The 18,329-nt window shown below is 40.3% G+C and overlaps 1 protein-coding gene across 1 annotated transcript in view; it reads left to right on the forward strand.

The window, feature by feature from the left end:
• Positions 1 to 18,329, forward strand: part of LOC310941611 (proton myo-inositol cotransporter-like) — a gene marked incomplete at both ends in the record, with an annotated part of 72,071 nt that overhangs the window by 38,769 nt on the left and 14,973 nt on the right. Inside the window, one exon of the mRNA XM_083906797.1 lies at positions 3,631 to 3,739. Within this exon, the coding sequence (XP_083762923.1) occupies positions 3,631 to 3,739 (109 nt within the window). The remainder of the gene's footprint in view (positions 1 to 3,630; positions 3,740 to 18,329) is intronic.

Consider the following 18,329-nt stretch of genomic DNA (forward strand, 5'->3'; position numbering starts at 1 on the left):
AGGAATTTATCGCATTGTGACGTCCCAGTGAGCGCGGAAGTCAACATCGTGTGTTTTATCTCCTGTACTTAGACTGAGGAGGACCACAAAAACATGAGTGAGTCATCTTTTTTTCACACTTTGGCAGTACCAAGTTGTCCAACAAAGGGTGCTGTGATAATACAGGCACATCCTGGCCTGTATTATGCTATCTCTCCTCATGCTGTGATGTTCTGTTTTTTCCTTTACAATTGGGGACACAAATAGTCACAACACCAAAGCATCTGAAAACATTGTGTATTTCTGAATCTTCACCATAAATGGCGTAGCTTGGTAACTGGAGCAGTTAGCTGCAGAGTTAGTAGAGCTAACATAGTTGGCGGAGGCATCTCGCGGAAGCATCTGTCATCATGTTTGTCACAGTCAGCAGAGATGAGATCGCTCACGTTCGATTAAAAAAACAATGTTGTTTAGCTCCACAGCGAGGAAAGATGTGTGCAATTGCGTAACGGGCAATTTGTCGGCATCTAATTTTGCCATCGACTTTTGTCAACAACAATGAATAATCAATAACCCCATTTTCAAATTCTACTTTCTATTGACAATACTTTTCCTGGTGCTTGATGATAATTTGTGCCGCATGTTGCAGCCACAGGCTATTTATGTGTGGCTATATATTTGTGCTGTTGAGCAAGGCACCTAACCCCCTCACTGCTCCCCGAGCGCCGCTCACTGGCATGGCAGCTCACTGCGCTGGGTTACATGTTCTACACCTCACTGTGTGCTGTGTGTGTTCACTAACTCACTGCAGAATTGAATTTCCCCTTGCGGGACTTAAAGGGTTCTTAATCTTAATCTTAATCTTTATAAAAATGGACATAGTCTTAGGGTGAATTCCAATTCCTTGCTTAACCCTCAATCTCAAAAATGCGCGCTCCCTCTAGTGCAAGTGCTGTCCCGATTCTCAGAAAAATTAAGTTAAGGGGCAAGTTTAAGGGCTGTATCGCCCTCAATATTGAGATTTTCCAACACCACCCTTGGGAGCAAGGGCTACCCAGAATGCTTTGCGTGTTTTCACATAAGAAAGATGGCGTCGAAAGCAGCAAAGCGAGTGCGATACAAATTAAGTATTTTCTTTGTTAATAGAGATATAAAAATCATGAAAACCATTGTATTATCTTAGTTTAGGCCCATATTATGGATAACTGACGTCATTGTTGTGTAACATTTATTTTTATTTTACGATCTTTTGTCAATAGCCGGCCGGTGCGCACACGCGATCGTTCGCTATCGTTTACCCTTCAATAAGCCGTGGTGTGTGGTAACTGTCAGCTGAATATGTCCGTGTTTGTGCTATTTGTATGAGTATCATCTTATAACTAACTGAACTGAACTAAAATAACTTGACTGAAATAAAATAATAAATAAATAATCGTGACGTAAATGTGTTCTTCTTCTTCTTTTTTGGAGTTGACAGACTGGACACAGCTTTCACGTTATTCTGCCCCCCAGAGTCTGAAGACGTATCTGCATTTAAGGGGTGTCCCATTTCTAAGTGACAAAATAACCTTCAACACTTGGTTTTGAGGGCCAGTTAAGATAAGGGTTGAGCTTGAGGGTTAAGATAGGAATTGGAATTGGCCCTTACGGTTTGAAAAGTGAAATCTAGGTTGTAGGACACATGTAGCAATAACCACAGGGGGCGACTCGGCTGGCTGCAAAAAGAAATTGAGAAGGATCAAAGTTGATGGTGAACCTCGAAGTCTGTCAGGAGGCCATCAAAAAGAAGGCTTAAGTGTGTTTGGGTGTCAGTTTGGGGGGGTGTGGGGGGTGATTTCACATAGTCTGGCCATCTTATCAAACAGCTAAAGGAGATGTCCTCTGGTCCAGATTACTCCCACACACAGCTGCTCCTGGATAATAAGCCTGTATGTGTCATCTCATAGATCCAGGCTCATGTCATGCTTGTTTTTAGTGATATGTAATGTCTATGTCTCTGTATGTGTGTCCTGGTGCTACCTGTGTTTCTTTGCATGCATGCGTTTGTTCAAACCCTCTGCGTCTCTCTCTCTCTGTGTGTGTCGGAGATCACAGTCCATCTCTGCTGCTGAGCCAAGTGGGATTCAGCGAGGCCAAAAGCTGGCAACCAATATTTATTTCATCCCAAACTGAGATTTCCACCATCTGAAAAAGAAAAGAAACAAAAGGGCAGCTACTCTTCTAAGCTGTTTTTCAAGAGAGGCATTTTCGCCTTAAGCCCAATGTATACTCCTGCGTAAAGTGCTCTACGTCGCCGGAGAGCCTGTCGGAGAGCCTATCCATCGTTTCCGGGTGCACAAAATACTTTTTAAGTGTCCGTCACTCCATCAAGGGACAACAGAGACGGCAAGGGCTGCGATTGGTCCTCAGGACAAGCCGAGATAATGCTGCTCGGTGCCGGCCACTGTGCGCACTGAGCGTCCACAGAGGCGGAGCTGATCACCGCCGACAACATTGCTGCCAAACTATAAATACGTCATATCATATCATATCATAGACTGTAAATGGTTAATTTCTTGCCTCAAATGATCTTAAAACTGCGTTTTGGGACATAAAATGATTTATTTCTGGTGAGAAACGACCACTGTTTCAATGATATTCAGCTGCAGCAACAACAACAACAGTCTTTCTCTGATCGGGCGGGAAATTGCAGTGCGTATCCGGCACCACGACGGAGAACTATGAAGGCTCAAGGGGTCTCCGTGGTTACGCAGTCAGATAACGCATTACACGGTTGGAGTATAATCTGGCCTTTACACTTCTCCAGTATTACTGTAACTAACAATAAGGAAACTTCAGTGACAGTTGTTATCAATGATTATTTACCTACCTACTGTAGGTTACCAAGTGTAACAACAGTACAATCGTGCTAACTTGATGTATCTGTTGATAATTCAGGCAAACTATAAACCCTGTAGCAAAGCTGCAGTGCATAACCTTCAGTGAACATTTGTATGTTGCGTCCTTCATCTGAGGTAGCATTAGTGTGGCGTGGACGAGGCAAGATGCATTGCTTTTTTTTTTGTCAAAGTGCTGAACAAACATGTTTTCTGAGCAGCAGAATTCACTTCTGAAACTTTTCATGGGTGCGCTGCTTTGTGTTTTCAGTCACAGTCCAGCCTGTTTGCTGCCGTCTCACTTTACTAGCGCGGTGTCACTGTTGCCGCCATCTGTCATATGACAAAACAATCATGTCCTGTGTGCAGCTGTACTGAGAAAATGCCGAGGTAGTTGCTTATAGGCTTAATCAGCCTTGTATGAACTTTTTGACAATTGACAAAGAAACGTACATATTTTTGTTGTTATATGTTTAAAAGCACTGCACTTTTAAAGGAGTACTGTCACATTTCTTTTGCCAATAGTTACAGCAGCTGACAACACAAGTGCGATTGTGTGAATGCAAAACTGTTATGATGTGGTCAGTAGCTGGTTAGCTTAGCTGCAGGAAAACAGCAGTGACAGTTATGTGGGACTGAATTCACCTGTGGCCATTCTCTTCTAATGGTTATGCTTTTGAATGAACTATTAAAAAACCCAGTGTGTGCTTTGCTGTGAAGTCGTGCTGAGTTTGGAAATCAATTTCTGCTGCTGTGCCTCTGCTCGTTTCTCCAGATGGCCCCGTGATCTGGCGGATGCTGACCTACCCCCCGACTCGCCGAGCCCTCTTGGTCGGCTGTGGTCTTCAAATGTTCCAGCAGCTTTCTGGAATCAACATCATCATGTGAGTCAAACGACCTGCTCTCATTTTACCACCCATTTATACATCAAATTCCCCAGTCATTCGTGTCAAACTATTTGCAGTGTTGTAGTGCACATGATTGATTTGGATTCAAGGATTCACGATCTGATACTAAATCCATTTCAAGGGTTTCAGTGAATGATCATTTGATCAATTACAAGCACAATGTGCATTATTTCTATAATCGTATTTAACATTTATAAATCAATCTACTGCTTCATCCTGAACAATTATATTCTAAGATATATAATCTTCATTTGTATATTAAGTACTATGAACATTTCATTGTTTAATATTCATTATAAGTTGTGATAATGCATTTTTGTATTCATTTAATACTATGCATTCTAATATAGTGCACAGCAGTCAAGGCTACAAACATACTACATTTACATACTATGTGCAGCTGTAATGTGCAGTTAGGGTATAATTAACGTCACACTTTGAGAACAGGTATTAGCAAATCTGATGGCTCTGTATGTAATCAATGTAATTATTGATTTTCTATAAATTCACAGTGGAAACATTTCAGTCTAGTATGGGCTGAACAGGTAGTTGTTTTCAAATCAAAATTGCAGTTTGAAAGACTGCAGTTTATTATTTATTTTTGATTCTTTTAGGTTTGTCTTTTGTTTTCAAAACTTTGGGCTCTATTTAAATGATCTGTAGTGTGTGGTCTAAAGTGCATGTGTGTCCAACCCCTGTTTTGGTGCAAAAAGGTTGTGTTTCGTGTGTAAATTATTATAGTATATTTAAGCCAATCAAAGTTTGGCTTGTCTTTCCCTTTAAAAGCCCGTTTCCACTGTGTCTGATGCATTGCTATTTAAACTGTGAATACAGGAGTGAACATTTCTGTGCTCAGATCTGCTTGTGCACCTTTGTGGTGGGTCAGGCTGGTTGGATAGTTAGTGGTATGAACAGATGTGAGAGACAGACAGAAGAGACAGGATGGAGAAAACAATCTGAACTGAGAAAGCAGTGTTTTAAAGGAAAAAAAACTCAAAACTCACTGAAAAAAGGGGGACAAAGTCAGGTTTCAAGTTCAGAACAAGCGTCTGAAGTTGATGTTGATGATAGAGGAAAGCACAGTCTCACGTTCTTTGCATGTTATGGTGACACACCGCAGCTTTAATAGAGAAAATCTATTTTCCTTCATGGTGAGTCTGCACCAGTTTCGGGTGACCTTGACATTTTCCCCCGAAACTTTGGGTCAAAGCCTCTCTTGTTGTGAGGTTATGGTGTCTTTGAGAAACAAGTGATTTGTTGTCTCATTTTGCCCTTCAGGTCAAATCAAATTGATGATACTTGACACTGAATCTGCATGACACCTGCCCTCACATTCAACACAAAGGGGATCCAGACAGCTGTATTTGGCTTGGCAGCACAGTATTAAATCGCAAAACCTCTCTTTCATCCTCCATAAGACAGCATACACCAGGGAGCAGGGGCCTCATTGCATTACTGTCCACTTCCCCTTCTATTCTTTTCCATCTTTCAATCTGAGGAGATTGTGTCATCTGTCTCTGTCTCACCTACCCTCTCAGATGAACGGTATTCCAGGCTCTGTAAACAATCTGTGGATATGTGCTGTTGCTTAGCAACCATCATAGGTGAGAGTAATAGGATAAGTGTGTGGGGGGTGTGTGTGTGTGTGTGGGGGGGGGGGGGGTGTGTGGGGGGGTGTGTGTGTGTGTGTGTGTGTGTGTGTGTGTGTGTGTGTGTGTGTGTGTATGTGTGATTTAATTTGGCACAATGGACTGTGGTGTGTCTGCGCATGTGCACCTGTGTGATGTGTGCGTTGGACACATGCTTTACAGCTGTTTGCGTGTGTGTTCAGCTGTGGCTGGCAGACGTGACTCTCTGGAAATGTCACCAATCGTTTTATTTGTCTCCGAGATTGTCTGGCAGTTGACTGTTGCACAGTGTATTCATCATCATCCTCTGTGTCAACAGCACAGAGGACAAACCATCTTTGTGTCTCTGCACCTCTCTCTGCCTGTATCCTCCAGTATTTCTGCTAAGTCTACTGTCCACTAGTTTATCTTTGTGAGCAGTTCATGTGTGTTTGTGACATTAGAAATAATTCATCAATGTGTAAAAATACAGTATTTTTCTGACAGAAATTGCGCTAAAGTCAGAGTCAGACTAAGGGGACGTCTACAAGGGAACAGATTTAGGTGAATACGCATAATTTTTTTTTGCTGCAGACGACATTTTAGAGGACCTGAAACGGTATTTTCCTAAGGGTGCATTCACACTAGCCCTTCTTAATTGAATCCTAGTTTGTGTGCTTGGAAAGCCTGGTTCTTTTGGGTAGGTGTGAATGCGCAACCGGACTCTGATGTGCACCAAAGAAGCGAACTCTGGTCCACCTAAAAACATCGCTTCAAGTGAACCAAATGCAGGAAGCAGACTACAACTCAGGGCATTGTGGGTAAACACAACGAAACATATGATAGCTGGGAGAAATGGCTGAGCAACAGAAGTTGCCCACTAGGGCTTGTATACTGGAACAAGGATAGCAGCCAAGTTGAACAGTACAGTGTAAATGTACCGAGAGACCCACTAACACTGACTGGTATTCATCTCTTTGATCAAGATGATGCCAAGATTACAGTTGCACCTGGCATAAAAATGTGTCTCCTGCCAAAAACTGAAATCTGATTTCCCCACACGGTCTTCCTTGGGTGATAATGACTTCATTCAAATTTGACATTTAAGGCCCCCCTTCTGCCCACAGTGAGCAGTTTTCTCTTCGAGTCAGTTGCTGTTTGCTCGGTGTTATTGGACTTATTATTTGAGCACATGCCAGATAGTATCAGAATAACAATTCCTTGTCAATGAAACTCACCAAAGTGCAAATGCCAAAGCCATTAATATGCAATGTTAGTATTATAATTAACCACTCCTACCAAACATAGTATTACATTTAGAAAATGTCTTGTGCAACTAGCTCAGTTTATAGGAAAGGGATGAATAAATCAGGATTAAATGAATATAACCTTAAAGTTGTAACAGATTAGTACAAATGGACCATGACAGATGTGCCAAACATTTACTAAATGTAGTTTTACATCTCTGGGTATTTTTAAGTGTGTGAGATCATGACTATTATCACATGGCTTGAACAGGGCAGAGGAGGAATCCAATTGGAGACAATAAATGAAAACGTCTGTGAAAATTGACCATGGAAATGAATTATATACATCCACGGTGCACTTTGTTGCTGTTGTTGTTTTTGCAGTATTCAATCATCCAGGATGTCGTCATTCCTGATGTTACTGCTGTGAATAACTAACTCACTTCATTTAAAACCATCATGTCTAATGTGGACTTTATAAAAATAGTGACAGCAGCATAAATTAAAAGACATGTCGTCCAGAACAAGCAAATGGATATGCTGAGGATAAAAATGCTCTGCCAAAATGCAAAAACTTTCGCACTAAAGGTAAAGTCTGCAAAAATGAAAGCAAAAAGTCTGGAAATTAAATAAGACAAAACAAAAGCAACGTTTAAATTTTGTCTGTCACGTTGAAGTGTTGGCAAATGCGTTCATACAGTCGTGATTTAGTCTAGCAGCAGTGTTTAGATCTTGCGATATTCCCGCACTGCACACAGGAAGTGATTTGTTTTATATCAAGACAGACAGAGGCAACAGCAACATTGCGCTAGTAAAGCAAGAAGACTGCAAATAGGATCTAGTATGACTGGAAAAATGCTCAAAAAGCATTTTGAATGGATAAATGTGTCTTCTGCTCTGCGGATAAATGTGTCTTCTGCTCTGCTGCTGTATACAGTCAGGTCTGATAGTATTGCTTGAGCCCATTTTCAGATGAAGGACACAGCGTAATAATTTCAACAAAAACAAAAATCATTACCTTTAAAAAAAAAAAAAATTAGCTTTAACTTATAGTCTAATAATTTTTTTATTCATATAGTCCATTAAAAACAACAGGGAAACAAAGTGTTTAGCAAGGTAAATAGATGACACAAGGCAATAATTCCACAGATAACTTCCAACCTTCCGCCATTGCTGGAAAGATCAGTAAACACATTTCAATTGATGAACTCAGCTTTAGGAAAAGTGTAATATCCGAGGCTGTGAATGCCATAAAGTCTTGAAAATTAAATTAACAGCTTAACCTAACTGTCTTTTGGCCTACTTCCTATATCTATCCATATAGTGTGTTTCAGTGTCTGTTTTTCCCTCTCACATCCCGTGCACTGCTAATCTCTGTATATTTTCGCAGCTGTCTGTCTACTACCTGTCTTTGTGTTCTGTTGCGAAGCTGCCAGTCCGGCCCTTATTAGCTGGGGGAGATGTAAAAAGGGTCTGGGAAGCCAGTAAATCAACCAGGCTTAGAGACGAGCTCTCATCACCATGTCCCCAGCTGTTCTGTCTGATTAAAACCACCAGCAGTACTGTTGAGGAAAGAAAAGGCCAGTGAGAGAAGCAGGCAGACTGGAGCAAAAAAAAAAAAAAAATCCAAACCAATCAACGAAAGCACATATTCTCGGTCACTCTGTGCTCCAACAGTCCACTCTCTCAAGTTGGGAACTTGACAGGAACAGACTGATGGTCGTCACAGATTTTTCCCTCAGAGTAAAATATGCTCCGAGTGAGCATTGGAGTCCACAGTAGCACAGTGAGCAACTCCCAATGGTGAGCATCCAAATTAAGGTTTTAATAAACCTGCAGTGTTGTAATAATAAGAGTGAAGGATCACCTGGAGTGTCATGAAACAACACGGTCACATATGAACACACCGTTTGATTTAGTTAACAAATCAGCCACAGATCAGCCTTGTAAGAGCAGACTCACTGAGTGAATTCCTTATATAAAATTAGGATTATATTCTGTTGCAACAGCTATTATTTTTTTTTATTTTTTTTTTCCTCATAAACTAATGCAGTAATGGTATAGCATCTCTCCACACCAACACTCGCGCTTACACATATCTTTTACTGACACATATCTCCACACACATAAGGCAATAAGACGAGACAATGATGATACAAACCATGACGCAACATTACTGTAATTCATGTTTCAGACACTTCTCTGCCACAGGGGTTCGTGGCTTTAATGATTTTTATTTGTCACAGAGATTCAGAGTAAATCATGCAGTGAAATATGAAGCTCTAGATATTGGGCAAGCAGAATAAAGGAAGGGTAAAACTCCTAATAAAGTTAATGATAATGATCGTTTCTGCTGAAGAAAAGTACAATAATCTGTTTTTAACAGATAACTGAGACAGACTGTAGAACAATGCGTAGTCTCTTAAACGTCTCATATTATATCATATTTCTCCAAGTTAACGTAGTTCCCTGGTGTCCTAATGAACATGTGTGTGACATGCTTTGGTCAAAATACCATAAGGATGAAGCACCACAGCAGTTCAATCACCCTGCCAAAACAGCCCTGTTCAGAACGCTCGGTTTACTAGTATTTCTTTAAAAAAAAAAAAACTTAAGAGACAGGAAATGACATCAGCCACAGAAGCTACTGGGAGCTAACAGCAGATAGCAATTGGAAAAGTGATCATTTGCAGGCTCTAGCAGGCACATTGCCGTCATATATAACATGTATCCACTGGACACATAAATCCTCTGAGGCTGGAAGTTTGTGTAGGACTCTGTGCTGCACTGTGGAGCCAAGAATAGAACTTTTCGCGGACTTCCGGTTTTTGGATACCGTTGCCCTCACCAGCACTCTCGCGTGTTTTACGGACAAAGTAGAGCTCCGCGAGAATACAGGGATTTAGCGCATTGAGACGTCCCAGTGAGCGTGGAAGTCAACATCACGTGTTTTATCTCCTGTACTTAGACTGAGGACCACAAAAACATGAGCGAGTCATCTTTGTTTCACACTTTGGCAACTGGGAGAGTCCCAAATATGAGGATTTAAATTATGAAAAAGTTGATTTTGCATAATATGGGACCTTTGATCTCGTGCAATGTAACATTCGACCAGACTGCTTGGCCATACTCAATCTCTAATGAATCTTAAGTGAGTAACTTCTCTTTTTAAAGTAAAATAATTAGAAGAACTTTAACTGAATCAAAAGTTCACATCATTTAAATAAAAATTTAAAAGAATCCTGTTTTGGTGACCATGTTGTTTCATTTGGGCCTCAGGTGCACTGGAGGGAAGAGGAGCTTTGAAGTGGCCCGTGGACTGTCAGGCAGGGAATTGTGACAGAGCGGCTGTAAAATAGAGTGGTGGAGCAATGAGTCACTGCACTTTCCCGGGAGTGCTGAGAATCCAGGGGTCTTTCATCATTCTGTTCTTTGTTCTGTTCACTAACACTGGTCTCTGATGGTCACTGTGTGAGATTAGCTGATTATAAAACCATAAATTCTTTCAGCGCCGTGGCCCCACAGACATGACAGATGATACCGACCGATCACCAATCGTCTTCTTTTTCCGGCCTGCGCGATGTTACACTCACGGATGTGAACTAGAGAAAGTGCAGTCCTCCATCATGGCAGCTCAGTCTCTTTTTCCACAGCACCACCGAAATCAAATTATTTAATTTAGGGCATAACCAGTGGTGAGTGTGCAGTATGTAGAAGTCACTTTCCTGACATGATGGAACTGAGAGATCAAAGAATTAAAGAAGTGTCAGAATCAAAATATTATTTTATGCATGTGTTATTTAATATAAGGAAGCAAATTAATTTGGTACCCAAAAATTATTTCCTAAGACACATATGTGAGTCACAATTTCTGGCAATGACTGATATTATTATGTCAATGAAAAAAAACCAAGACCTCACATTTAAGATGCTGGAAGCATATGTTTGTAGCTTTACTTCCTGCAGTCTCAAACTGTGTTGTTTTTAGCAGCTTAACTGAATGTTCTTCTTCTTTTCACAAATGTTGTTCGTCCATCAAAAGTCTGTGTTATGGCCAAACATGTCTGTGACGTGGACAGGAAGTACATCACCTCTCAGCAAATTAAAGGACTCATATTATACCTTATTTTTCCAAGTTAACCTAGTTCCCTGGTGTCCTAATGAACATGTCTGTGACATGCTTTGGTCAAAATACCATAAAGATGAAGCGCCACAGCAGTTCAATCACCCTGCCAAAACAGCCTTGTTCAGAAAGCTCCGTTTAGTAGTATCTCTTTAGGTCCACCTTTAAAAAGTGAAACATCAGCCATGGAGGCTACTGGGAGCTAACAGCAGTTAGCATTTGGAAAAGTGATCATTTGCAGGCTCTAGCAGGCACATTGCCGTCATATACAACATGTATCCACTGGACAGATAAATCCTCTAAGGCTGGAAGTTTGTGTAGAACTCTGTGGAGCCAAGAATAGAACTTTTCACGGACTTTGTGGACTTCTGGTTTTCGGATACCGTTGCCCTCGCCAGCACTCTCGCGTGTTTTACGGACAAAGCTGAGCTCCGCGAGACAAAAAGTCCAGGAATTTATCGCATTGTGACGTCCCAGTGAAAAAGTCATTGTGTGTTTCGTCTCCTTGATTTTGCATAATATGTCCCCTTTAAGACAATGTTGAATGTTTTATATCTACATTTTTACAGCCAGTGATGCAGGTTACCCACTTGCTTTGTAGTATTTACCTTGTTCATTTAAACAATTAAAGTATGTGAGAGAAGTGGGAGAAGATAATCCACATCCTCAGAATGATTTATTAAAAATCTGTTGTTTGCTTTTTATGTATGCTCAAAAACAGACAAACAAACAGACTTGGCACAGGCCAAAGAAAATAGCGGTTTTAACAATCCTGCGTCTGCAGTAGTGTGCATAATACTGGTTTCTTGCTTGGAAAAGCCTTGAAACCTTCCTTCCGTTTCCACACTTCTATCCTGTGACACCTTGGTTTACATTTGTGTGTAGCTTCTGCTCTTCTGCCAGAAATGTGCATTTGTCAGTGTCTCAGAAGTGATGAAATAATCTTGTTGTAGATGTGCAGGAAACACACAATATTGTGCCAACGTGTCATCGGCTGAAGACGATCAGGTTATGGTATTCTCACAGGTCACACAGTCATAGTGAACAGAGAGGTGCAGAGTTTTTCAGGATTCTACAGACGGCTGCAATCACAGGCTGAACTTCCTTTCAAATTTCACTCAATCCATGTCCAGATCATACACTCACATGCAAATGAGTAATGCTCTGTGGTGGCACTGTGCGGTCTAATCACATGCATTTATGCGGACAAGTTCTGATGAGTTTCATCTAAACTCTTGCTTCAGCGGTGATTTATTCCAGAAAAACAGCTAAATATTCACAATCACAGCCAACATTTACTCTGGTGAGATTAGCTGAGAAGACTGTGGGCGTGTGTGTGTTGGCAAAAATCTGGTGATAAGATACATATCATGATACTGGGGGGGATGATTTGTGATATATTGTGATAGTATACGCAAGGTAATATATTGCAATCTTCCCCACAAAATACCCTCCCTAAAAAGAATGCTCATTGTATAAATGGCAATGTTATATGCATAAACAATATATAGTGTATACTAATATTAATGATATATTGATACATCATTACAAAGAATATATACAGTATATAAAAATTTTTTGTGTATAGATAGTCTTACACCCTATCTACTTTTTTATTCCTTTTTGGTTTATCAAACACAAATAAGCTGTTATAAATCATGTAATATGGGTATGCGACCTTGGATTAGCTCCTTTGATCATTATCGCTTTTCTAATGTGATATTTTTAATGTATAATGCACTCTATACACCAGTTTCTCTACAATATATACAAAAGTATACCATGTAGCCGAATTATGGTGATTTGAATACGATTGAGTGTTGAACCATGCAGTGTTTGAAATTTTTCTCAATTCCTATTGTCTTTATAGTACTTTTATAAATGAATATTGTCGATCCATTGCTGTATATTTCATCTTATATTATCATTATTATGTCTTTATTAGTTAACTGCTTCATTTATGTCCAAATCATTTATGTCCAAATCTATATAATGGAGTTTCACAGCAAGCATTTTTCATATTATTGTACATTTGCATTAGGGGTGTATCGGGTGTATCGGTCCTAGAATTTATAGATAGATTTAGAGAATATAGACTGGTCTTAAGAAAAAGTGTTTTTTATTTATTTCTGTTGTACCTCAGACAAGTGTAAGAAGGTTTTCATTTTTATTTTATTTATTTAGACAATGTAGACTGGTTTTTAAGACAAATGTGTATCTTTTTGTATTCCTGGATAGGGTTTACTAGAGATTAATAGAAGTGTTAATTTTGGTCTTAAGAGAAGTTTTATACTAGAAGTTTTGTATAGACGTCTCGTCACATCTGTACAATATTGCCATTCACAGACAACAACGTCAGTCTCAGTCATTACAAGGAAATTACATAATTAAATCAGACAAAATGATTCTTCCGTCTTCGGCAGTTCCGTCTGCAAGGCGGCAATCAATCGTGAAAATGTGCATCACGCTTTGTTCCTCTAACAATGAATAGAGAGCCACCGGAGCAGCGTGGTTGAATTTGTATGATCGGTGATTAAAAGCTGCAGGAACAGTCATAACGTCTCAAAGGACTTTGTTTAACCATGCAGACCTAGATATACCCATCTTCTGACAGGTATGCATGTGCATGCTGTTACATTTGAACTCATATGTCTGTCTCTTTGCTTGTTATGTGAAAGACCTCCCTGCCCTGTGCCCTGCCTCTCACATATGAGTGTGATGAGAGCTGTGTTTGTGAATAACTCATCTTTAAGGAACCTAAAACATATCCTGTGCTGTCTTTCCCTGACTGACTGCCAGCAGGTGAAGAATGCATGAGTGTATACGTTATTCTACATAGATATATTCATTCAGCAGATAGATACATGCTTGCTTTTCTTGCTTTCCCCTCTGTTTTCAGTCATAAATGCGGAGGAGTGTGGTTCAGCAGTGGGTCAATTTAGATAACATCCCTCGAATGAGCAACTGTATCATTTTGAGTCACATGATCTAGGATGTAAAGGTCAGTGTGTTGTGTTTTCAGCACGGTTCATTAGACTGTAAGCTAATGGGGAGGATGGAGAGATGATGCTGATGGTGATGAGGAGCAGAGGGTGTTTAGTAATACGTAGAAATATAGAAGTCGAGCAGACAGAGATCAGTCCCAATACACGTAGACTCCCAGTCAAAATGGCAGTTGCACGGACAGCAGTTTTTTTATTAGCAGAAATGTGTAATGTGGAGTCTTGACTGGCTCAAAAACCTTGAATTTGTTGTGCTAATAGGGCCTGAACACCTGGAAATATGTTCAGAGTAAATAAATAGTGAATAACTGCCATGTGCATACAGTTACTCAGCACTTTTTGAAACATCTGGGCAAGGTGACGCATATATTAATTTCAAAAACATATGTTATTTGTGGTCATATTTTCTCTCCGAGCACAATAAGGGACTACCAATTATAATTACCATCATTAGCAAGTAAAAAGCCTAATAATCAAAGGGGTAGTTAGCTTTACACCACCATTATATTGCTCGTTAATGCTATATCTCATCATACAGATACATCAGGTAAAGCTGGGTATTTCTTATGATGCAATACATGTGATAAAGAGGCAACCAAATATGACGTATTGCAGTGCCTGAGTATTTTTTAAAAGTAACCATATTCTATACAGAATTTACCATTAAACCATATACAGCAAGAGCAAAGGTGTTTATATCTCAAGACTACCGTCACAGCATTTGCTGCCATATCCATTCAGTAACACCGAAATCGATGCATGTATCACAATCACAATATTCCGCTTGATAATGATAGATTTTTATTGATCCTTTTGTAGCACAGGGTACATTATTTTGATGTACACAACTGATTTAAATCATTTTAAACTGTCGTAACTTAATGAATTACATTTGTAGAGATATAGTGATTTGTATGATATGATATGACATGATGTTGTTGTCAGTAGGCTCTTGAGCATTTTGTTGTTGACACAGGCCAGTTGGCCCTCACAGATGGTCCCACAGACAAATGTCATGTTGGAAATGTCACAAAACGGCAGTTTTACGTGGTCACTCTGCTGCCAGGCCCACGAGGAGCTGGCAGAGACCCCCTTGGTGCGTGTGTGTGTGTACGTGCATTTGTGCGTGTGTTTAGAGAAATACTCACTAATCCAAAGCAAAAGTACAGACTTGTTTGTATGTGTGTGTGTGTGCGATTGTATGTTTTGAAAAGTTCTAAAGCAGCTTAATCATGCCAACCTCCCCCACTGTTTCCAGTGGAGTCTCTTAATGAGAAATATTCTAATTTTCCCTCTAGTCATATGTACACAGACACACACACACACATTCCTCACAGCAAGATGCCATTTATGACACATGAAAAGGGTCATTTTCCAGGGTTGTGTGTAAATTATTTCAATAAAAGCCTTGTATAATACAACACAGAAGCCTGATTGACATTTCCCTCAGTTAGTTTTTTCTCTGCACCTGTTGCTGGGGGCAGAGCCATTCAAAATGTTGTTATTTGTAGTTTGCTCGGTTCAGTGTCGTCCAATGACAGAGATTTTTTCATAACGGAAACCAAAAACATCTCAACACATGTTCAGTTATAGTCATGGTTATCAAATATGCAAACCTCTCTTAAAGTGAAATAATGGGCTTTACATACATATCCACACTAATATCCATCCATCCATCTTCTACCGCTTTATCCTCCACATGAGGGTTACTGTGCCAATCTCAGCTGACATAGGGCCAAAGGCTGGGTACAGCCTGGACAGCTTGCCAGTCTATCACAGGGCCACATATAGAGACAAACAACCATTCACTGTCACACACACACCTGCGGTCAATTCAGAGTGTCCAATTTGTCTGATCCGGAACCCTGTATGTCTTTGGACTGTGAGAGGAAAGCGGAGAACCCGGAGAAAACCCAGGCACACACGGGGAGAACGTGCAAACTCCATGCTCCATGCTGAAAGGCACTTGTTCCGACCGGGTCAAGAACCATGATGCATCCCTGCATCCATGAGCAAATTCAAATATGTTACTTATGGCCTTGGTATTTGAAGTTTGGTTTGCCATGATTTACTCCCTCATGATTTGTGGCATCTGTGACATACTGACAAGTGACAAAAGTCCACATTTTGGTGTGCCCTTTTATTGACCAGACCATAAGGAGTGTCTGTGTACTGGTCACGCATATTGACCACCACTCTGCCATGCTACTGGGTTTGAGCAAAACAAATCATTCCATAAACAAATGCATCAAGAATCTGAGCAAATGTCATGACATTCTATTTTTCAAGATTGCGTGTTTATATTTTTGTTGAGTATATTTAACGATATCTTTTGCAAACTTGGCACTAACTGCACTGACTCGTGCCCGTAGCAAGACTCCTCAAGTTTGAAATCAATCGGAAACATCGGTTTGAGAGATTATGCGAATGACGCACGAATACAGACAGACAGACAGACGTTCCTGGAATTTATAGATAGATTCTCATCTCATCACACGAATGCTGGTCAATAGTGACAAGTGGGAATTTCATCACTTGTATTTATAGAATTTATTGACATATTGTCATAAGGAGCAGAGGCAATAACACAAACACTGTCAGTCAGAGCCGCATTCATGCTGTGATCTGGTCACACTCTAAATATGCTGATGGGTAGTGTGATATATATGTATATGTATATGTATATATATATATATATATATATATATATAGGGTAACCCAGGCAGAAATGTGGCTTTTTTTACGGTACATTTGCAGGTGGTAGACATATGCAAATGTCACACTTTGATGCTTTGTGTGTGTGTGTGTGTGTGTGTGTGTGTGTGTGTGAGAGTGAGAATCAGATCATCTGATCTGTGGTTGTATCTGTATTTTTGTTCCAGAGCATGAATGTGACGCAGCCCTGGTGTTCGCATGCATTCATTTGAAAAATAGGCCAGTTCCCAAGATAATCCTCATCTCTCTCTCACACACTCTCTCTCTCTCTCTCTCTCTCTCTCTCTCTCTATCTCATTCACTCATACTTCCTCTCTTTGTCTCAGTCTGTCCCTGCGTCGCTGTCCTTTTCCTTCTTCTCTTCTTCTCGCTTTTCTCCATGGTTTATTCTCACTCCTGCTACTCAATCCTTTTCTCACTTCCTTCCTTGCTCTCTCTGCCTCCTTCTGTTTCTCCGCTCTCACACCTCATCGTTTACTCTCTTATTCACCCAGTCACTCGTTCTTTTGCACCCACCCCACTCACTCACTACTTACCCGCTAACACACACACACACACACCTTCTCTTTCACTGTTGCCTCATACTCGATTTGTCCCTTTGCTCTCCAGCTCCCTCTAAATCCATACTATTAAGTTTCATAATTAGATCAGTGCTCTGTCAATAAGTGGCACTCTGTTAGTTTATAGCTGAGGGAAACCTCTATAGTTCCTTTACAGCATAATGCTCATATTCATGTCCTCATCATTAGCTTCTCCAGCAGCATCTTGACCGTTTGACAGCCAGGCGCCTCGCTTTTGTTGAATTTCAACGGGCCGTATGTGCGAGAGGTGTTTTTACACGTGTTTACAATGCGAGGGTTGAAAACTACTGTAAACCCAGAGGGGAAAACACGATTCACTGAGTCACTACCTGCACTGCTACAAAGCAAGCTACAATTTGTCATACGATATTACACGTTTGAAAGCTCCAGTGTGTCATTTCTGTTGCCCCTTGAGGAATTCTGAGGTAACTGCCACACGATCGGTGCCTCTATATAATTTGCTCGAATTTGTGTCCCATCAAACTGTTGACTGTTCTGTTTCTGAGCAGTAATATCCACCTCTGAAACTTTACTCCAACCTGCTGCAGCCATCTCACTTTGGTGGTACTTTGGTTCCTGTTGTGCTTTTGTCCCCGGCTCCATCAGTCTCTTGACACAACTTGAATCACTTTCTGCGCAAAGAGTCTAAAAATTCTATTGCTATGCTGACACACTCAAAGAGAGTCGTGTAGGAAATGTAGTACAGAGAGAAAGTTTTTATATCTGTGACTCTAAAAAGACGGTGGAGGCAGAATATCAGTTTAAATGAGCTTTCAGTTTACTTGATCGGTGAATCAGTCCAATTAGGCAAACAAATCCAAAAACAGCAGGCGAGAATCCAGGGGTCAAAAACAGGAAGCAGACTAATGAGCTTATAGTACACACTTGCAAAAATACAGTGTTAGAGGTTTCATTCATGTTCACTTTGGTAAGCACTATTCAAAAGAGATGATCTGCAGATGGGGCTGGGTGTTAAAATCATTAAACTCCCTCTGATTTAATGGCAACATCTATAACAAGAACAAGAACTTGTGGAACCGTATACAGTTAAACTCTGACACATACATTTGTCTTGTTTAGGAGCTTAAAACTGTTTTGATGGTTTTGACCTTTGAGGTAACGGAGCAAACCAACAAGAAGCTATTACATCAGCCTCTCAAGACCTATTTGTTCAAGTAGGTAGAGGCGAAACAATTGGCAGAACATTCACTCACTGGTATATTGATCATCAATTTGTTTGCCAAGCCATTTTTGGTTTTCATATTGCTCTTAAATAAAGAGAAACTAGTCT

This window comes from Microchirus variegatus (assembly GCF_963457635.1).
Source record: "Microchirus variegatus genome assembly, chromosome: 20".
Lineage (NCBI taxonomy): Eukaryota > Metazoa > Chordata > Actinopteri > Pleuronectiformes > Soleidae > Microchirus > Microchirus variegatus.